Source organism: Empidonax traillii, unplaced genomic scaffold (assembly GCF_003031625.1).
Source record: "Empidonax traillii isolate 1590-97213 ecotype Southwest subspecies unplaced genomic scaffold, ASM303162v1 scaffold152:size925058, whole genome shotgun sequence".
Lineage (NCBI taxonomy): Eukaryota > Metazoa > Chordata > Aves > Passeriformes > Tyrannidae > Empidonax > Empidonax traillii.
Window position 1 is genome coordinate 326832 of NW_020955345.1, and position 19458 is coordinate 346289.

The window sequence follows — 19458 nt, forward strand, 5'->3', positions numbered from 1 at the left end:
TGGTGGTGCTGCAGGTCCGTAGGCAGCCCTGGGGTTCTGAGGAGTGGGAGACTCTGCTGTTGTGCCCTGAGCTGGAGCATCTTGAGGGGAACGGGGTGGCTGTGCAGGTGTTGCAGACATTATTTGGTGGGGGGTGAAGATGAGGTGTTTGAAGCACACGAGTGTGGTCAGTGTTGGGACTTGAGCCTGCGTGCAGCAGCTGCTTGGAGAGCTGGGTTGTTCCTGGGTTGTGCGAGAGCTGTATCCAGGTCCGGTCCCCTGGCGTGTGGGGCAGTTCCTGTGGCAGGAGTTGCCCAGTGGTGAGCAAGGACCTGCAAGCAGGACACCTGCCCAGGAGCTCTTGTGCCTGGAGCTGCCTGGCATTCCATAGCTGGGTGCTCCTGGAACGCCCCAAGTGTGTGCAGGCCTGTGAGCTGAGGGGGCTGGGAGGGCTTTAGGTAGCACTGACTCCCCCCTTTGCAAACACCCCCTGTGCTGCCCAGGCTTCCCAGTCTGGAGCCCTGGCTGGCAGGTTTCTGCCACCATTTTGTGCAGGGGAGCTGCCATTTTGTTCAGTGTTGCAATTCCTGCTTCCTTGTGCCAGGAAGTATTCAGATATCCAAGTAGTTTTATACACCGCATACAATGTGTCCATAGTTAGAAATCTGTGTATGAAGGAGTGTATCAGTATATATCTCTAGGTAGATATGTTGATGATATGTGTTTCTAGAGGTATATAAATTAAACAGACTGTTAAAATTAGAGGCATAAGGTTGATAAAGCAGTCTTTCTAAAGAGCTAATGGAATGAAGCCTTCAATGTGACTAAAATGTAATGACACAAAAGTAAAAGGCAGGTTCATGCCTTCTGCCTTGTGTGGCTGCAGAGAAAGCGTTGATGTGTTGTGGGGGCACCCAAGAAGTGTCCCAGAGAACTGGGACGCGTCTGAGGGCTGTGGGCCTCTGTGAGGTGGCCACCAGGCAGGCCTGGGCAAGCGTCCTGTCCTGTCTGCAGAAGAGATGTGTCCCGTGAGCCAGGCTCAGTGGGCTCCACATGGGGGCAGAGCCCAATGGGATGGTGGTGCAGAGCATATCAGTGGGGCAGGCTGTGGGCATCCCATGGCCCTACCAGATGTGGGCAACACAGGCTGCAAAAACAGAAGGCCAGAACCAAATCCCAGTGCCAGAGGAACATGTGCCTGGGGACCTCTGTTGGGTTTTCTCTCTGAAGAGCATCAGTGGAGTCAAGGCATTGTGCGCCTGTGGGTAAGAAATTGCATGGCCCGGGTGCATGCGGTTTCCGTGGTGGAGCTGACACATTGGCATTGGTGTGGGGATACAGGCTCAGGTGAGGGATGAGCAGCCATAGTGTCACCATGGGTTACAAGTGGAGGGAGTGCTGGGTGCCAAGGTGAGGTGTGGTGGGCCCTTGTCCCACTTCCAATGGAAGTTCTGGCCCTGCAGGTAGTAACGTGTCATCGAATCACAGTATATCCTAAATTGGAAGGGACCCACACAGTCATCAAAGTCCCACCTCCTGGGGATGTCCTGCAGCTCCCTGTTCCTGCACAGGACAGCCCAAAGAGTCACATAATGTGCCTGAGGGCATTGTCCAATCAGTTCTTAAACTCTGGCAGGTTTGGTGCTGTGACCACTTCCCCAGGGAGCCTGTTCAGTGCCCAGCCACCTGCTACATGAAAAACCTTTTCTTGACAGCCAACTCAGACCTCCTCTGACACAGCTTCAGGCCATTCCCTTGGGTCATGTCACTTATCACCAGAGAGGAGAAAAGCCTGCTCCTCTGCTTCTCCTTGTGAGGAAATTATAGACTGTGATGAGGTCTCCCCTCAGTCTCCTCCAGGCTGAACAGACCAAGTGACCTCAGCTGCTCTTTGTGTAGCTTCCCCCTTCATGATCTTCCTGACCCTCCTTTAGACACTCTATTAGCTGAATATCTTTCTTACATTATGGTGCCCAAATTGCACACAATATTTAAGGCGAGGCTGCTCCAGTGCAGAGCAGAGTGGGACAATCCCCTTTGACTGGCTGGCGATGTCTGATGCCCCCCAGGACACGATTGGCCCTCCTGGCTGCCAGGCCACTACTGACTCACATTCAACCTGCCATCAATCAGAACTCCCAGGGCCCCTTCCGCAGCACTGCTCTCCAGCATCTTGTTCCCTATCCACACAATCCAGGGCTGCCATGTCCCTCGTGCGATATCCAAGCACTTGTCTTTGGTGGGCCAGTTACTAAGCAGGCCCTGCCCCTCTTCTGGCCATGCTGTCTGTCATGGTGGTCTGGCAGAGTCAGCCCATGCATGAGGGTTACTGTGCTCTGTCAGTGGCGTTTTTTGACAATGTCATGTCCCTTGTGTTCCATACCACATGATGCTTGTCTGGCACGACCAGGGTCCTGCAAGTCTACCCAGAAGTATCACAGTCTCCACTGAGCTGCTGAATCCTTGCTTGTTTGGGAGGGAGGGAGATTTAATAGTAAAAGCTGCTAGTTATAGCCTCTGTATGTAAAAATGCTTTTTTTCTTTTTCTTCCTTTGGGGGTGGTTATAGGTGAAGATGCAGGAACCAGAACTTGTTGTGAAAGCACTCCGAGCTGTTCTTCATGCCTTTAAAAATGGCATACGTTTGTCAGAGCTTCAGAGTGAATACAAATCTCTGACCAACGAGCTGATTCCCTTCAGGCACCTAGGATATGACACACTGGAAGGCTACTTGGAGAGTATCCCAGGAGTGGTCAGAATGGAAGAGAACAAAATGGGAGAGGTAAGAATCAGTTACAGTTCAGAAATGGCTTTTGTGTTTGCAAAGTGTTTGTTGTTCATGACTTCCTCTCTTTTTATCCTGTGGATTTCTGAGAAAAATACCATAGTATGCATATGGTGCTGGGAGAAGTGGAAGCTGTGACACAGATACCAAGTGCCCCTTATTTTTCTGCCTGTGCATTCCAACTGTGAAGTTGTGTATGCAAAAGGTGTGAAGTTGCAGGGTGTCTTCCTGGCGATGTGAGTTATGGCTGGAAAGATGGTTTGTGTGACTTTAGAGCTCTGATCCCTCTCTCAGCGTTTCTGACTCTGGAAGAGGATGGCTTGTCCTGGGACCTTAAAGAAGGTTAACTTGTGTGTGCATGTAGCTTGATCATCTTTTCTGGGTGGGGTTTAGCATCATCTCTTTTCTACAGTGAAACTGTTTTGAATGCTGTTGCTTATAAGCCTGATAGTGCTTGCTTTGGGCCTAGGACTCGTTTGTCATGAGTTACAGAGCAGCAGGACTGTGCAGACATGTTGAGGTGAGGAAGAATGCATGTAAGTGAGATGCCTTGGTGCAAGAGTTGCAATTCGTCAGCTTAGGAAGTGTGCAAGGGGCAAGGAGTCATCACACGGGTCAAGGAGAGAGTGGAGCAGAGCTTAGCAGAGAATTAGTGTGGTGGGAGAGTTGTCCCTTATTCCTTGGCCTTGCTACACTAGCCTGTGTCTCTTGGTGGCTGCCACCTTGGAAACAGTTTGCTAGGACCACAAACATCGTTGTCCAATAGTGTGGGGTTCCTGGTTTTGAGTCAGGATGCATGCTCTTGATAGTTGCTGTAGCTGCGTAACATGTAAATGATCTGTTTGAGTGGAGAGCTTGAAGCCTCTCCCTCACTTGAGCCATGTCTGGATTCCTGAAGTCTGTGTAGACTGGTGGAGAGCAGAAAGCTAGCAGATGTTTGGCGCTATGTGTGGCTGCCAGAGCAGGTCTGGAGCGACAGGACTTAAGGCTGAGCTTCCTTGTTTGCTCAGCTGGGTCGGGATGGCGTCTGGGAACTCGGAGCTAGGTCTCCCTCATTACTGTGAAGAGCATGATAAGAGTCTTCCTGGGTATTGTACTGATACCTGGAAATGTAGCTGTTTTTAAGCAACAGGTTCCCCAGCTGCATTTTTACGACTGTCAGAATTTGCCCATTTACAGGAGATAACCAAGTTTGGGATTCTTTTTCACTTGCTCCAAGTCTGCATTGGCTGCAGCTACATCAGTAGCATGATTGCAGGTACCTCAGGTCTGGGAACGTTTGTGATCCTGCAGTTTAATGCTTCCTCGTGGTAGTTCTGGCAAATAGCCATCTGTTTCTAACTAGGGCCTTGTAGGGTATAATCTGATATCCTCCCATTCCCTTGAGAGCCTTGTTTATCCTCTAATACGATGTGTGCCGAGGGCATTGTGGACTCTTGGGTAGCACTAGAGGCAGAGACTTCCTTGAGGCAGCTGTAACAAGAGTGAAAGGTGACTTTAGGAGGTGAAAATGGAGGAAGTGGCTACACAAGGATCTTGAAGTGGTTGAGGAGGACTCGATTTGGTTCAGGAATGCCAGCTGTGCTCTGCATGACTGAAGCAGCTGAGAGGAACCGTCCTGTGAATATACCTGGGAGGCAGGAGAGGCACGAAGACCCAGCCCATGCTGCTGTTTGATGACCCTCCTGTTGCTGCTGTCCATAGTGTCCCCATGGCAGACATTAAGCAGAGGGCTGCAAGTGTGACTGTGCACCAGTGTTGGCTGATAACTACTTGGGACTGCTCCTGCATGCTTTCCTGATACAGGACCTGGGCCATACATCACTATAAGCCTTTGCTCTTTGTTCACATCTCTCCAGAGTACCTGAGCTCCATTCTAGGCTAAGACCATATTTCAGAGTCCACACAAGCCTGCTGTGAGAGCAGGCAGTCAGCCAGCGTCTCTTCATGACTCTGGGAGTGCTCTGATCTCCAAAATGTCTGTCAAGACCCTTGCCTCTTCCTTTAATCTCTTTGTGAACAATGGTGCAGGAAAGCAAAGGCATGCACATCCAGGGGTCTACTAGCAGTTGATGATCCTGACTGCAGGCTAGGGCTTTCCTTACTGCTTGGACAACTGCCCAAGACATAGCACAAAAAAATGCATTCAACAAGGAATATAGTATAAAGTAGGCAGTAAATAATACAAATTGATCTCAGATTGTCATGCGATGCATGCTGCTTGAAGTATTTGTGTGAGGTGAATACTGGCTAGGTGAACAGACCGGTTCTGTTGGGATGGCAATGATACAAATTGTCCATTATTCCTCTTGCTATTGAACACTAATTTAGCTGGCTTGAATGAAGGGAAGATAAAAGCTGACAGGTTTTTTTTCATGCAGTAGATATGGTTTCCAATTTCCACACAAGATAAGAATTAAATTCAGCCTACAGAAAACTCTGCAAGAGGACTCACATTGTAATACTGTGCACCTGCAACAGGTGATTTTATCATTTCAAGGAACCCTGCTTTGCTTCACTTCATATTCATTTACAGGAAGAATGTAGTTGTACCTTTCTCTAAGAAAACTTTGACTTCTGCTTGAATAACCAAGCCCCTCCAGAAGGGGGAAATGGAAGACTGCTTTTCTGTGCTCATCCACCCCATCCCTTTCTACATCTGAATTCATCCTAACTCAGACCAGCATAAACTTTAAATCACTATGATGTGGAAAAAAGGGAAGAAAATGCTGAAAATTACTTATAACATTGGTGACAGGAAAAACCTGAAATGTACCTGAAATTAGATGTGAAAATGTGCATTTATGAAACTATGATAAAATGTGTATGGACAACAAAACCTTTTTATGTTGAGACTTTGAGAACAGAGCAAAGTTCAAGGTGGTCCATCCCACGTTCTTCCACTCCTGTGAGCTAGAAGGATGAGGAAGGATCTCATGGAAATGAGCAGATCTGGGAACCTCTCTGAAGTGCCAGTACATTGCTATCCACAGCTTGGGACACAAACAGGAGAAACTGGAGGTCTGCCTGCTGTTCAGGGCTGTGATCTCATGGGGGGTCATGGAGAGGTGTTACAACAACTCACACAACCGGCATGCTGCTGTGGATTGACACAGGCTGCTGAGGAATGATGGCCTGCAGTGGCAAGTAGGAGGGGTTTCTGTGAGCCCCTCCAAGTAAGGGAGCAGTGGGGATGCTGGGAGCTCTCCCTTGGGACAGATAATGAGACAGGAAGAGCTTATGAGTACGGTACAGTACAGTGTGTGGGCAACATGGTGGCTGTCTGTTACACGTGCCCTATTTGGGAAGAAGTGGTAGATAAAGCAGATGATGCCTTTTTCTGACACCTGGAGAAAGCCTTACGTTTACAGGTCCTGATCCTCACAGAGGACTTGAGCCACTGCCATACCTGCTGTAGGGACAAGACATCCAGGCATGAGCAATCCAGGATGTTTCTGGGGTGTGCTGATGTCAACATTGTGACACAAGTGATGAATCAGTGAGGAGAGATGCTCTGCTGGATACAGTTCTTCAAAATAAGGAACAGCTGTTTGCGGATGTAAAGGCTGGGAACAGTCCTGTCTGCAGTGGCAAGATGGTGGTGTTTGTGAGCCTGAAAGGAGGGAAACAAAGCAAAAAGCAGGATCAAAAATGCAGGACTTTGAGAGAGCAGACTTCTGCCTGTTTAGGAATCTACTTGGAAGACTCCTGTTGAATGCAATCCTGGAGAGAAGAGTGATCCAGGAGAGGTAGTGGACTTTAAAGGATTGCCTCCTCCAATTTCAAGAATAATCCATTCCAACAACTGGGGAAAAAAGCAAAGGAGCCAGGAGCACTGACAAAACTGAACCATAAAAAGGAAGCATGCATGAGTGGGAGCAGGGAGAAGCACCCTGGGAGGAATGTACAGATGCTGCCAAACAAACATGCATGGGCCTAAGAAAGACTGCATTTATTTCTGACCATTTCAAGAACTTGAAGACCAAGACAGAGAGCTGACAGTTCTGAGAGCATGCTTCTGAAATAAAAGTCCTTAAAATAACTGGTTAAGTGTATAGTTAACAGGAGAAAACACAGGGACAATAGAAAATCTAGAGGAAAGAAGGTACAGCAAATGAAGAACTTAAGCTCTTTGCTGTCTTTCACTTCACTAAAGCTTTATCAAGTCCATGCTCAAGCTGTCGAGCACAGGTTGTTGCACAGACATCTCTGAAAGGGTGAAGAGTGAAGGATTTCAGGTTCACCTTTCACAAAGATGGGTTATGACTCAGTCAGGTACAGTCAGCTGTACAGTCTCTTCCTTAAGCAAGGGTGCAGGAGGCACACATGGTGAAGAGGGAGCTCCTGACTTAAGTCTACCATTAAAGGCATGCACGCAAGTGGCAGAAGCAGAATTGAGTGAAGTTGAAGGGATATAGAGGCACTGTGTAAATATTGAGGGATGGGCTGAGAACAGTTGGAAAGAGCAGGATGTCTTAGTCTTCTTGGGAGAGGATTAGAATAGGGAATATTTGAACAAATGGAACATGGACAAGTCTGTGGGTTTGTTGTAGTGCACTCTTGGGTTACAGTTATCTTGAAAGGATAGTTTGTGGGAGGTTCCTGAGGACTGAAAGGAAGCACCACCCTTTACCAGGAAGTGTAGGAAGAAGGAACTGCAGGCTGATCAGCCTGACCTTGAAGTCTGGGAAAGTTATTGAGCTGCTAATCCTGGAAAGTTTTCAGGCATTGAAAGAAAAGAGGGCAAGTCAGTATGGACCTGTGAAGTGAAAATCATATGTGACCGAATTAATACCCTTCCAAAATGAGATTACTTGCTGAATAGATGAGAGGATGTGATTTATCTGGATTTTAGTAAGGCTTTTAATAGTCTCTTCCATAATAGTGGCACAAAACCCATTGGGAGACCAATTACCAGTGGAACAGGAGGAACCCTATGGAGTTCTGTAGAGGGAAATGCCAAGTCCTGCACCTGGGGAGAACAGCCCCATGTTCCTGTATAGTTTTGCAGCTGACCAGCTGAAAAGTAGCTTGTCAGAGGAATTCCTGGGAGTTCTGATGGACACAAAGTTCACAGTGAGCAGCAAAGGAGACCAACAGCATGCTGGGATTCAATAGGAAGAGTGTTACCAGCACTCTGATAGAGGTGATTATTCCAGTTCCAAGCTTCCCAAAACAAGACAGACATGGACACAGTGATGGAAGTTCAGTGAATGGCCTGGAACATCTTTGATGCAGGACTCAGAGAGCTGTGACTGTGCTGGAGAAGAGAAAGCTCGGGGGAATCTTATCCATGTGTATTAATGTCTGTTGGAGGGAGTAAAAAACATGGAGTCAGACTCAATCTCCCGTTCTCATTGGTATTCAGTGAACAGACAAGAGACAACGGAAATGGAGTAGAAGTTGAGTAATTCCATTTAAACATTGAACCACCCACTTTTTTGATGGTGAGGCTGGCTAAACAGTGGAAGAGGTTGTCCAGAGTGGTTGAGAATTCTCCATCTTTGGAGATATTCCACCACCTGACTGGGTAACTAGGTCTAGTTGATGCTGCTTTGAGCAGAGATGCTATATGACATGGACTACAGAGATGTAATCCTCAGTTTTTCAGTGATTCCTGGCCTTTAATCACTACAGTGGTGTGGATGCTGTTTGTATGGGTGTTGACTGCACAGCAGGTGTGCTGTCTGATTCCTAAGCAGGAGCTCTTGGATAGGACAGCTGTCCCTCAGAAGGAGAGGCCTTCCCTGCAGTGTTGAGCCAGCCCAGCACACAGGCTGGGTGTGCAGTGGAGGAAGAAGAGGAGGAGAAGGATGAGCCGGAGTGTGGTGCTGGAGGCTGAGTGTGTTGCCTGGTTCTAATGTTGTCATCCCTTGCCCATATTTCTCTAGGTTGTTTGGGTCTCCCTTGGAGATTGAGAGGGCACTCGAAGAAGCTGTTGCTGCTCAGCAATCTTTTGCTTTTTTATTTCTTGGCCCTCAGTTTTTCTGCTTTGGTTGCCCCGCCTTGCTTGTGAGAAATCATCTTTTCTGGAGTTGCTGTTTGCTAAACTTCAGAGGTGCTGGCCAAGTCCCTGAGTTTCTCCTGCCCTTCTCCTGTGCTCAGTTTTCAACCCCAGTGTTTGTTGAGGGCCATAGTTAGGAAGATAGCAATGCTGGCCCCATGAGGGACCCTTTCTCAGCTTCTATCACCACCACAGACTGTGGCTGAGAACACAGACTTCAGTTTCTAACTTTCAGGGTGACTGCTTGTGTCCTTTTGGAGCCCTGGAGGAGTTCTCATACTGCCTTTGCAGCTGCTGAGTTGCCCAGAAGTTTGGGCTCGCATCTTGTCTGTGAGGCTGAGTGCACGTGAGGCATGTGGTTTAGGGGCTTTCCAAAGCCAGTTTCTGTATCCATTCGAGGGATAGCCTGTGGCAGGGGGATGCTGAGGCAAAAGGCCTTTAAATTGGGAAGGAGGTAGCCATGGGCTCGTCCAAGGCTGGGCTGTTTCTGGGGGCCAGTCCAGTGCCTGTGAGGCAATCTGTGCAGCCAGGATAGTTATGCAGTTTCTTGGGTAAGCAGGGCAAAGGCAGCCCAGCTCCACAGGGTCAGAGCGGTGCCAGAGCCTCCAGTGAGCCTTGGCAGGAGGAGCGTGAGCAGGCTGGAAACCCGTGGCTTCCCAGTGTTGTCAGGCAAGATTGTGGGCCTGTGGCATGGGAGTGAGAAACCAGGGTGTTTCCTGGAGGAACTCAGCCTAATGTGGGAAGGTGAGGGAGAGGCTCTGGCTATCTGCTTTGCTGCTCTCTAAAGTTCACTGGAAAAAAAGAGGGAGGTCTTCAAGACCAGTGTCTACCGAAGCCTTTTCCGAACGGCCTGCAGGCCTGCATGACCCAGCAGATACAGGCTTGGAAATGGATGCAAGTCATTCTGAGGGCTGTGGGTGAGCTTGGGCCTCACTGTCTGCTTTTCCCTGTCCCCTTTGTGCTCCAACAAGGTTGTTTGCCATGCTGTGAGTTGCAGTGAAACTGTGCGAGTTGCTCAGCTGGTGGCCCGACAGAGGAGTTCCAAGAAGAAAACGGTCCGGCAAGTGAACTGTCAGATGAGGCTGAAGAACACATCTCCAGTCAGTTTATCAGGTAAGCCATGGGCCTACCCTTATGAAGGAACTGCAGCTGCTGCAGCAAAAGTCTAGGCCAGGAAGGTGCATCACTAATGGCCATGAGCTGCGTGGTCCTGATGGAGAGTTCCTGGAAGAATGGAGTGCTGTTTACAAGGGTGCTTATGCTTGAAAGCCACGATCAGAGAGGAGGACGTTCTCAAGCATGAAATGTGAATGATCTTGAAAAAAAAAATTCTTAGAGGACTCTTGGCTTCATTTTCATGTGTCCCTGCTTCTGTGAGAGGTGTGGTTGAGATGTCGGCAAGAAATGTGGCAATGAACCTACTTACTTTTTGAGATCAGTTTCAGCCCACTGTGGAGTGGCAGGAGTGAGCTTAGCCCTCATAGCGAGAAGGAGCCCCTGCAGCATCATCTGAGGCTGTTTCAGCAGGTCCTGTACCAGTACCCTAGTGCCACAAAAGTTCTGATGCCCATTGCCCGCTCTTTTTACCTCTTACCTTTTGTGTAAGCTGCTGTAGCAGAGTTTTCCCAAAGGTTGTGGGTCACGTTTCCCTCACTGCTGTGCTGCTGTGTGACTGCCAGTGGGGTTGGGCCCAGGATCAGACCCAGGCAAGACCCATCTGCTTGCAAGTTGGCAGCTTGGAGCAACATTGGGTCTTAGTTTGTATTCTCCTCTTGTCTGTAATGAAGGGTTTGCTGCTTCTTGCTCTCCTGCAACCATGCCAACAGTTTCCTCTGGTTGGGAAACTGAACTGGTGACTCATACCCCAGTTAAACAACAGTGATTATAAAGGCACATTGGTTTACTGTCTTGCACAGCAATGCCCCTCAGAAGTGTTTGAACCGTTCAGAACTGATGTGGCACTAACAGCAAATAAACAGCAAAGTGACCAAGAGCTTGTTTATCCCAGTGTTGCCTGAATGCCAGTGTGGTGTGTTTCCCTGGGGTGTTATACTTGGTCACCTGTGCTTTGTGGTGGGAGTTCAGGTGCCTGCGAGCCAGAGTAGAAAGGAAGAAACCCTTTGGACAGCAGTGCAGGAGGTGCCCAGGAAGGTGGAAATAGGCTGGTTGGGTGGAGGAGGGCACTGCTCATGGCTCCATCTGCAAACTCTTTAGGAAAGCCCAAAGGAACTTTGCGACAGCCCCGGTCTCTGAGTGTGCCAGAAGAAGGCAGCAAGAAGCCTGTGTCTCGCCTTCCTCGGGGCAGAGAAGTGGCGTGTGGAGCTGTGAAACCTGTTGTGGAGAGTGCCCGGTCTGCCTTGCCTTCAGCTGCTGGGAGTGGATCACCTAAAGAAATCCCCATGCAAAGGCATGTCACTGTGGTAAACAGGTCAGTGTGTGTACGTGTGAGTGTGTGTGTGTGTGTGAGTGAGGGGAAATGAAGTGGGGTGGACGCTTGGATGTTGCCATGCCAGCAGTGCATTTTGGGATCCAGTGGAAATCCAGGCTCCCACACTTGCAGATGGGGAAGTTTGAACATGGTTTGGTATTCCAGGAAGGAGGTGGATGACCCTTTGCCTTTTAGGATGCTGCCATAGCTCCCCAGTGCTCTTGGCCTGCTCCATCTTCTGAGGAGAAACGTGGCCAGAGGTGTCACACAAGGGGGTGCGGGGCTGTCTCAGTCTCCCAGGCTGGGGAGGGAGCTGTTGTGGCCGGTGGGACAGAAGGCAGGAGGAGGTTTGTGTGCAGGGGAGAGGCAGTGGTACATGCTCAGGGTGATGGTTGTGTACAGGTGGCTGCTGTTTGCCTCTTGGCTGAGTTCTGTGTTGCAGCACCAGTGTTTGTGGCCCTTCTCAGAGTGCTCAGAGCCCGGAGGCGCCTGACCGTGTTTGGGTGAAGTGAGCCGAGGGCTGGAGCTGCAGTTTTGCTGGGTTAGCAGTCCATGCTGTTTTTGAGGCTGGTTTGAGCCTCCCTAATCCAGGTGGCTTAGGCAGCTGCTGCCCCATCATTTCTCTTTCTGTGTTGTTTTGGGCTGCTCTGGGCCATCAGCTGATGGTGGGGAGAAAGTGTTTGCCGTTCCGTCATTGTGGCTGTGCTAAGTCCACTGGAGCTGTGATTGTGGTGGTAATCCTCTGCAGGTCAGCGGGCTGGGTTAGCAGCCAGACTTGCATTGAATGGAAAAGGCAGTGGCGTGCTGCTTCCACGGTGGCATAGCAGTGAAGTGGCACGGAGCAGCACGACAGCTTAATCCTGCCATGGTGCCTGCTCTTTCTGGAAGACCCACAGAAAGCGGGCACGTCCTGTCCCAGTCACCTACATGAGTCCTGTGTGTGTCAGATGTCTGTTGTGCAGAGAAGAGAAGGGCCAAGCCATCCTACTGTGACCCAGAAATGTGGGAGCAAGTGTGCACAGGCCTTCCCTTTTCTGTGTGTACATATGAGTTGCAATTTTTTAAGTGGCACTTCCCTAAAAGGCAGAGGTCCTTCGTCCCAGATGGGCAGAGGCAAAAAACAGCGCTTACAATTCTCTTTAAGTTAGTTACTGGAAGGCCGGGTACTTGAAGATTCATGATACATGGTGTACAATTAGGTAGATGTCAGCCCTATCCTGGCTGTTCTAATGGAGTGTGCTACAACTCGTGTTGTTATCTTTGTTTGTCTCTGTGCTCCCATGTCCTGCTTTCACAGAAGTGTTCTGCTTTTGTTTCTGATATCTGTTCCTGCCCAACTGTGAAGGAGAAGCCACAAAGTGAAGTAAGTCTGCTTTGGCCCAAGTAGTTTTGGAGGAGAAGAAATCTTATGCTGTTGCAAAGGGTCCAAATACTGTCCTGTTGGCTTGTTAGCTTCACACAGTGAAGGGAGAGTTCAGGAAGAAGAGGATCATACTCTGTTTGAATGCAAGGTTGTGTAGTGGCCTTTTGACTGGATTAATTTGTTTCAGCTTGGCTAGTTTGAAGCAGGACTGGCGAGATCCACGGCCCGTGTTCTTGCTGCTGTGGACATTTTGTGACTCCTGAGCTACTGCAGTTGCCTGTGCTTTGGGAATTGCAGGACAGAGTGCTTCTTTGTGCCAGCAAGTCCTGACCTCAAAGCAGTGTGCAAATGGATGGAATTGTGAGCAGCATCCCCAGAAATCCTGGCTTCCCCGCAGGCTCAGGTAGCTGGCACAGATTTGAGGACGTTGTTCCAGCAATGGTGCCAGCACTTACATGTGAGAGTGGCTGAGCATTCACAGCACAGGTTGACTGAAGCAAGTCCTGAAGGTGACAGACTGTGTCTGCCCCATTTCCCAGTTTGGAGTGAGCCATTGACCATCTGTGGTTTCTGGTTTCCTGTTACCCACCCTGCCCCTCCATTTACTCAAGTCATAATAAAGCAAATCTACACTCTCATGGTTGGACTTAAAGGTCTTTGTTTTCTCCTTCTCTGTTGAATACTGATCTTGCTGTGGCAGATCTGTGTAACTTGCCTTGACAGGATGTCCTGCCAGTGACAGACTTTGCCTCTTATCATGTAGTGAGGGCCCACAGTGAGACTGAAAATAGCAGTGCCCTTTGTGACTGCCAAAATCTGCGTCCCACCTCTGTAGCACTCTGTGATATTTTTCTCAGAGATTTTCTTGACTGCAGCATCTGCCACTATGTAGCACTGGGTGGTAGGGGAATGGGATGTTTGTCCTCCCCATTCTGTCACACTCACATGGCAGCAGGGAGTTGCTGAAGGTAGCTGCAGCTGCAGCTGTGGGAGGTTGTTTCCTGCTACCCTTCCAGACCTTCTTGCAGATGCTGCTGCAGGGTCTGAGAGGCTGTCTTTATAGCACCAAGGACTCTGTTGCTGTGGACCTGCAAATCCCCAGAAGGTGGGAGACACCTTGCTGTTAAGGTTAACTGCAGAGATCCTTGAAGGTGCAAAGCAGCAGCCTGGATGAGAACAGGTTGAGATGCCTGTTGACCTCCTCACTGGATGCGGCAGGAACCATTTGCTGCTGCTGAGATAGCACTGTCCAAGGACCAAAGAGGAGATTGGGATGGCACAGGCCTTTCCAAGGTTAGGCAATTGGCAGGGAAGGGCTGTGAGACACTGATGTCTGGGAGTGAGATGTAGCTGGCTGCTCAGCTACAGCTACATGTGGATGACTTGGCAGGGCTGCATGGCTGGTCAGGCATTTGGGAAGGGCCAGGCTGCTGGGAGGCCCTCTTGCTGGGAGCAGGCTTCTGGCAGCTGAGGAACACGAGGCCTTGCAGGCAGCTGAGTTGTCCACACATGCATGCTGGAGAGAAGTGTGCTGATCCTGCCACTGTCTGGCTGAGTTCCATCTCATCGTTGGAGAGATAAGACCATTGTGATTTGTGTGAGCGAGAAGCGCATCACAGGACTGGGCTCAAAGCTGATGTTAGCACCACTTCAGTCCATGGGAAGCAGAAAGCACAGGAAGACGCCACGTGAAGTTTCTTAGTACTGAGAGGATCCCAAATCCAATTAGCTTTCAAGAAGATACATAAGGGAATCATCGATCTGTTCCAGGTTCCTTTCCGAGGTGTTCCAGATGGCATGGCTTGAGAGGGGAACATCTGCCTTTTTCCTTACTGAAACGTTGCTGCAGTTCCTGCTGGTCATTCAGGTCACCTCACGTGGCTGAAGATGATACAAGTATGTGTGGCACTGAGGACTTGAACACAGCTATGGATTCCTGTTGGGAAACGGGTAGCAGGACAGTCTCCATTAGCTCCGTGTAGCTAGTTCATGGGATTGTTTTGCTTTCTGACTAGCAATGGCAGTAGTCTTTTCTGAGTCTGCTTCCATTAAAAGGACTTTTTTTAAGCTTGGGTGTCCAGCTAGGAGTTGTCCTTACTGGTACATATACATACAGAGAAGTGAGATCCTGGATTTCCTGTAGGGTCTGCATGGCCAGTCACAGCACACCTTGTAAGAAGAGACTGCTGCTGCTTTGTGTGGGCATCTGAGCTGTGCCCGGAAAGCCCAGGGTTTTCCTGCGATGCAGATGGAATGTTGGGAGAGTCTTTTCAGATACCCAGCAAGAGCAAGGTGTGAGTGTGTGTTTCGATTTCGTGTGGGTGGCTTTGCTTTCGTGCTTTTTTAGTTTCACAAATGTGCTGCTGTCTAGCACTTCTGTGCATGACTCCTGTTTTGTTAATTGCTGTGCTGGGCAGTGGCTGTCCTCACTGCTAATGCTGTGAGACGTGATTCAGAACAGAAGTATTATTTTTGGTACAGATGACACCACATAATTGGTGGGGGAGCAGTGGTTTCATCTCACAGGGGCAGCAAAAAAGCAAGGGAGACAAATTCATGTTAAATTTTTTAAGATGGTGGTGAAAACTTAAGTGAATGTGGGAGGCCTCTTTCTGATTCATGGATCTGCTCTGTTAAGAGTCAATTTCGTGGCATATAGAGCTCCTTGGTCTCAACTCCCCATTGCTACTAGTCTCAACATCATACTTATACCGCTATCCTGCCTTCTGAGAGCCCAGGTGAACCTGGTGTTTCTATGGCTGGTGAAGTTTTTGTTTTGTTTCATGGTTGTTCCTGAATTCCACAGAGTTCAGGCCAGGCTCCTTACTGGCCCCTGGGCCAAGGTCATCTGCAAAGCCTGCCAAGTGCGTGGGCAGAGTCTACTCTGGTCTGGAGAGGCCTGGTTCACATCAACCCACTGTTTTTTGGTGGAGAGCTGTTTTGTTGCCACACTGACTTCTCCACCACAGCTATTTCTTGGGTATGTGACTTTAGGAAGTGTTTGGTCCAGCCTTTGAACCATCTTCTCTTGTGCTTGCAGTGTATGTAATTATTTCACAGATGATTGTTTCCAGGTCTTAGTGAGCTGCACATAGCTGTGACCTCTTCAGTGTCAGGAGCTCATTTTGGTGTCTGTGGTCTCAGTAAAAGCTGCTGCTCTCTGAGGGACCTCAGAAGAACACCTGCAAGCGTGGCATTTGTGTGCTTTCAGTGGGAGAGATCTTCAGAGAGAAATGTGTTAAATGAGGTAGCAACAGCATCCAGAAGACTGTATATGTCTCTGTGTTTCTGTGACTTATGAAGCCAATTACTCTCAGGAAGCACAAGGCTACCAAGCAGATTAACATAATCATGTTCAAGAACCAGACTGAGAAACCCTCCGGATAAATGACCAAATAGTGAGACTGAATGTATCAAGTGAAAGACTTGACTGTTACTAGATCTAAGTGCTTTCCTTTTTCTAATGTCTCTTTACTGTATGTTTTACTTCTCACAATAATAAGGAAAATAAGAAAAAAACTAGAAACCACCTCTTGATCTGTCCTGTTACTGCTCATCAGGTTGTCTTCCAAGCAAGGACATTGTGAGTAATGATCTTGTGCAGAAGGCTTGCTAGAAGTGTATGGAATCTGTTTTATGTATAGGTCTTATAAGCAAATGGAATGCTATTTAGAGACAGGAGAATGATTTTAAGCAATTTTCTTTGCAATTTTAGGTCTGAGAAGAGACTGACAGTCCCACCACGGTTTCAGAAAGAGTTGCAAGTTCACCTGTCCAGAAGCTCTTCCACAGAATCAAATGGTATGCCCATTAAGAAAATTTTTGTTGACTAATCATATTAGAAGGGATGTCATCTTAAGAAAAATCCATCTTAGTACTTGTTTTCAATGAAATAGGTTTGAGTGAGAAACCAAGTCCTGGGAGTGAACCTTCTCACTCTCATTTCATTGTGCTGAGGAAATGTGTGTGTTTGCTTGTGTGCCTCTCAGTCTTCTGTGAAAAACGTTGGGTAGTAAGTGGCAAAGCCAATCACAAAGCTAGTGTGAGTAGCTTGGAAACGGGAGGATTAAACTTCACTGCCAGGTTAAGGATATGGTAGAATAGTGAAATCCTGGCTTTCAGAAGCAAGCCGCGCACTAATGTATCTGTCCAGAAAAATACCCTCCTGCCGGCCTGGTTCACAGCAGTTCTGCAGCTGATGGACTTGCCCAGGGTTGTTTTCCTTGAGACCTGTGATGCTGATTTGTGAAGCTTCAGGACTGGTAGCAAATGAGTCTTTCAAAAACTCTTTCAAAAGGAAGAGAGGAGCAGAGATGAGGAAGCAGGCAAGCTAGTGATGTGAGCCTCCCCCTGGAATAATGACTCTCTTACTCCTACACACGATGTATGAAACTCCAGAGCACGTGGACAGTTGTTGTCTCTTTCACTGCTTCATTGGAGGGCTTCCTTGGATGCAGTAGCACAGAAAGGCTGTGTGCTGGATGAAGACTTTTTGTCAGGACATATCTTGGAACGAAAGGCAAATGGTTGGTCTGATTTGTATGCCTGCCTGACTGAATGTAGAAGAACATTCTTGGTTGTTTTGCTGTATCTTTGTAGTGTGTGTATTCATAAAAAAATTATCTGGTGCCCTGCTTGAGATACTGCCTTAGTGCAGCTTCTCAGCTACAGTGGGGCTGAGGGTTCTACATCCCCTTCCAGAATTCCTTCAGAAGTAAAATTTAGCAACATCTTATGGAAATAACTACGGTGATTGGAAATGCAGCTTTAGGTCAGCTACTAAATGTCTGAGGTTTCCATAGCTGTTTCTAATAGAAAGCCACTGAACCAACCATGATGGACAGGAGAGCCACATTTTAGAGCTGGTGTTATGGTGGCAGCTCAGGTGTTTAATTTTTAATTAAGGAGGTTATTGCCTGTATTTCTCTCTGTTGGTAAGTCTGTGTCTACTTCAAGGCTGTATTTTTTTTAACAGATAACTTAAATACATCCACTGCAGAGACACACACTGTTGCCTCTGGCTCTTCTGCTGCTGATGTCAATGAGCTTCAGAATCGCATTAAGGAGCTTCTGAGCAAGTACAGCAGTGGAGTCAAGGTGTCAAAGATGCCTCAAATCTATCGGGAAATGTACTGGGAGGATCTTAGCACAGAAGTGCTCCAGCAGCTTGAGAACTGGCCTCATGTATGCACAGTAAGTACTGAATGTCATTTTTGTGGAAGATGCCAATACCCTACAGATTTCTCAGTGTGCATTTTCCAGATGCTATTTTATATATGCCCACGTTTTCTTTCCTTATCTGTAGCTGTGACAAAAAACAAACCAAAACCAAACAAACCAAACCAAACCAACCAAACAAACAAAGCAAAACAAAACAAAACAAAACAAAAAACACCTCCCACCCCCCAAATTGTAACAATGCCTTTGAAAACCAGAGAATCACAGTTGAGTGGGCTAGCATTGTTATGGAGAAGGAAGGTCAGCCTCTGTGGTGTCATGGAGCAAGTGCCTGGGGTTGCTGAATTGCCACCTTTAACTGACTCCAGTAGTGACAGCCCAAACAGCTGATGGCACGTGCTGTTCATTCCATGTTTTTTGTTGTTTTTTTCCCTTTTGGCTTTCTATACTCTTCCTTGTTGGTGAGTTTATCTCCTCTTAAACCTATAAACTACCAGCAGATCCTGTGTGAACAGTCTGAGGTCTATCTGTATTTTTCTATAGACTTTTCCACAGGTCCTTCTCACATCCTAAGCCAAGGTTGTGGAATTTTGCTGTGTAAGTTAGGCTCATGATACAATAATAGGTGAAATTCAAGTGTAATAATGCTGGGGGAGAGATTACAGCTCAGCCCCTTCCTGCTGTGCTCCTGATGTCTGTTATGTCTTGATCACCAAGGGTGTCTTTGTCCTTCATATTAGGAACTGATATCAGGATGAGTATCCACTTACAGGTCTGCCGCGTGGGTTGCCATCACCACTGGCTTGAGGGTCTTCAAATTCTGTACTTTTATCTCTCCTTCTGTATTTATGGTGCTATGCAGCTTTGCAGCAAGGCTTTAGTCAGCTTTAACAGGCCAGTCGTATCTATGAACACTTTCAACTGCTTCAGTATCTGTCTAACTCTGGCACCAGAGGAGTATTGAAGTAATGACAATATTTGTCTGCTTTATGTGACTTTTCATGTATGTCCTGGTAAGTATTTTCTCATGTAATAACTTTAAGTGCCAAAAGAAGGAGAGGTTTAACTGAGATTAAATAATTGCTCTTCAGGAATAACAGCATTTGCGTGCATGTGTGGTATTCCCACAGATATGTAAAATGTGTTTGTGACACTTTATTACAAACACCAGTAACACATGAAGTCAGCAGCATTTGTTTTGATTGTTGATGATTGGTTCCTGTGTAATCCATGGAGCAAGCTCTTACACTTTGAGTTATTTAATTCATGAAGCAAATTTTAGTCTTTTTTTTGTAGCTAATGTTTCAGTCAATCCTGTTCATCCAGGATCTTCGCTCTGTATTCATTATCCATTTACTTGTTATCTATTGGGTCTATCTCTTCTCTCTAGCAAGCAAATAAAGTCATTTTAGCATAAGTTGGCAGTCATTAAGCCTGTGGAAACGTTGTCATACAGTGGGCACAGTACAACAGCAGTCAGAACTATCAAGTTATCTTGGCACAGTCAGTCTTACTGTAGAGAACTGTTAATGAGCCTGTAAAGCCTGTCTCAGTTTACTGACTTATGAAATCGCAGTCATGGCTCAGGCGTGGAGAAATTTGAACTGGGACTTCTCATATGAAACTACTGTGCATCTCTTAAATATAATCACCATTTATTCCTGATTCAAACATATTGTCTGCAGGTGTGCACATCTATAGAAATTTTGAAATGCCAGAGGA

General features: G+C 47.6%; 1 protein-coding gene across 4 annotated transcripts in view; it reads left to right on the forward strand.

The window, feature by feature from the left end:
• TDRD7 (tudor domain containing 7) overlaps window positions 1-19458 on the forward strand; it is a 42995-nt gene that overhangs the window by 2411 nt on the left and 21126 nt on the right. For 2 of the 4 annotated variants that reach the window (XM_027884658.1, XM_027884659.1), the window contains exons 2-6: window positions 2536-2760; window positions 9739-9880; window positions 10982-11195; window positions 16274-16359; window positions 17534-17751. In XM_027884658.1, coding sequence (XP_027740459.1) covers window positions 2554-2760; window positions 9739-9880; window positions 10982-11195; window positions 16274-16359; window positions 17534-17751 — 867 coding nt within the window. In that variant the 5' untranslated portion in view covers window positions 2536-2553. Of the gene's footprint in view, window positions 1-2125; window positions 2761-9738; window positions 9881-10981; window positions 11196-16273; window positions 16360-17533; window positions 17752-19458 lie in introns of those variants that run through there. The other 2 variants (XM_027884661.1, XM_027884662.1) reach the window with 2 other exon arrangements.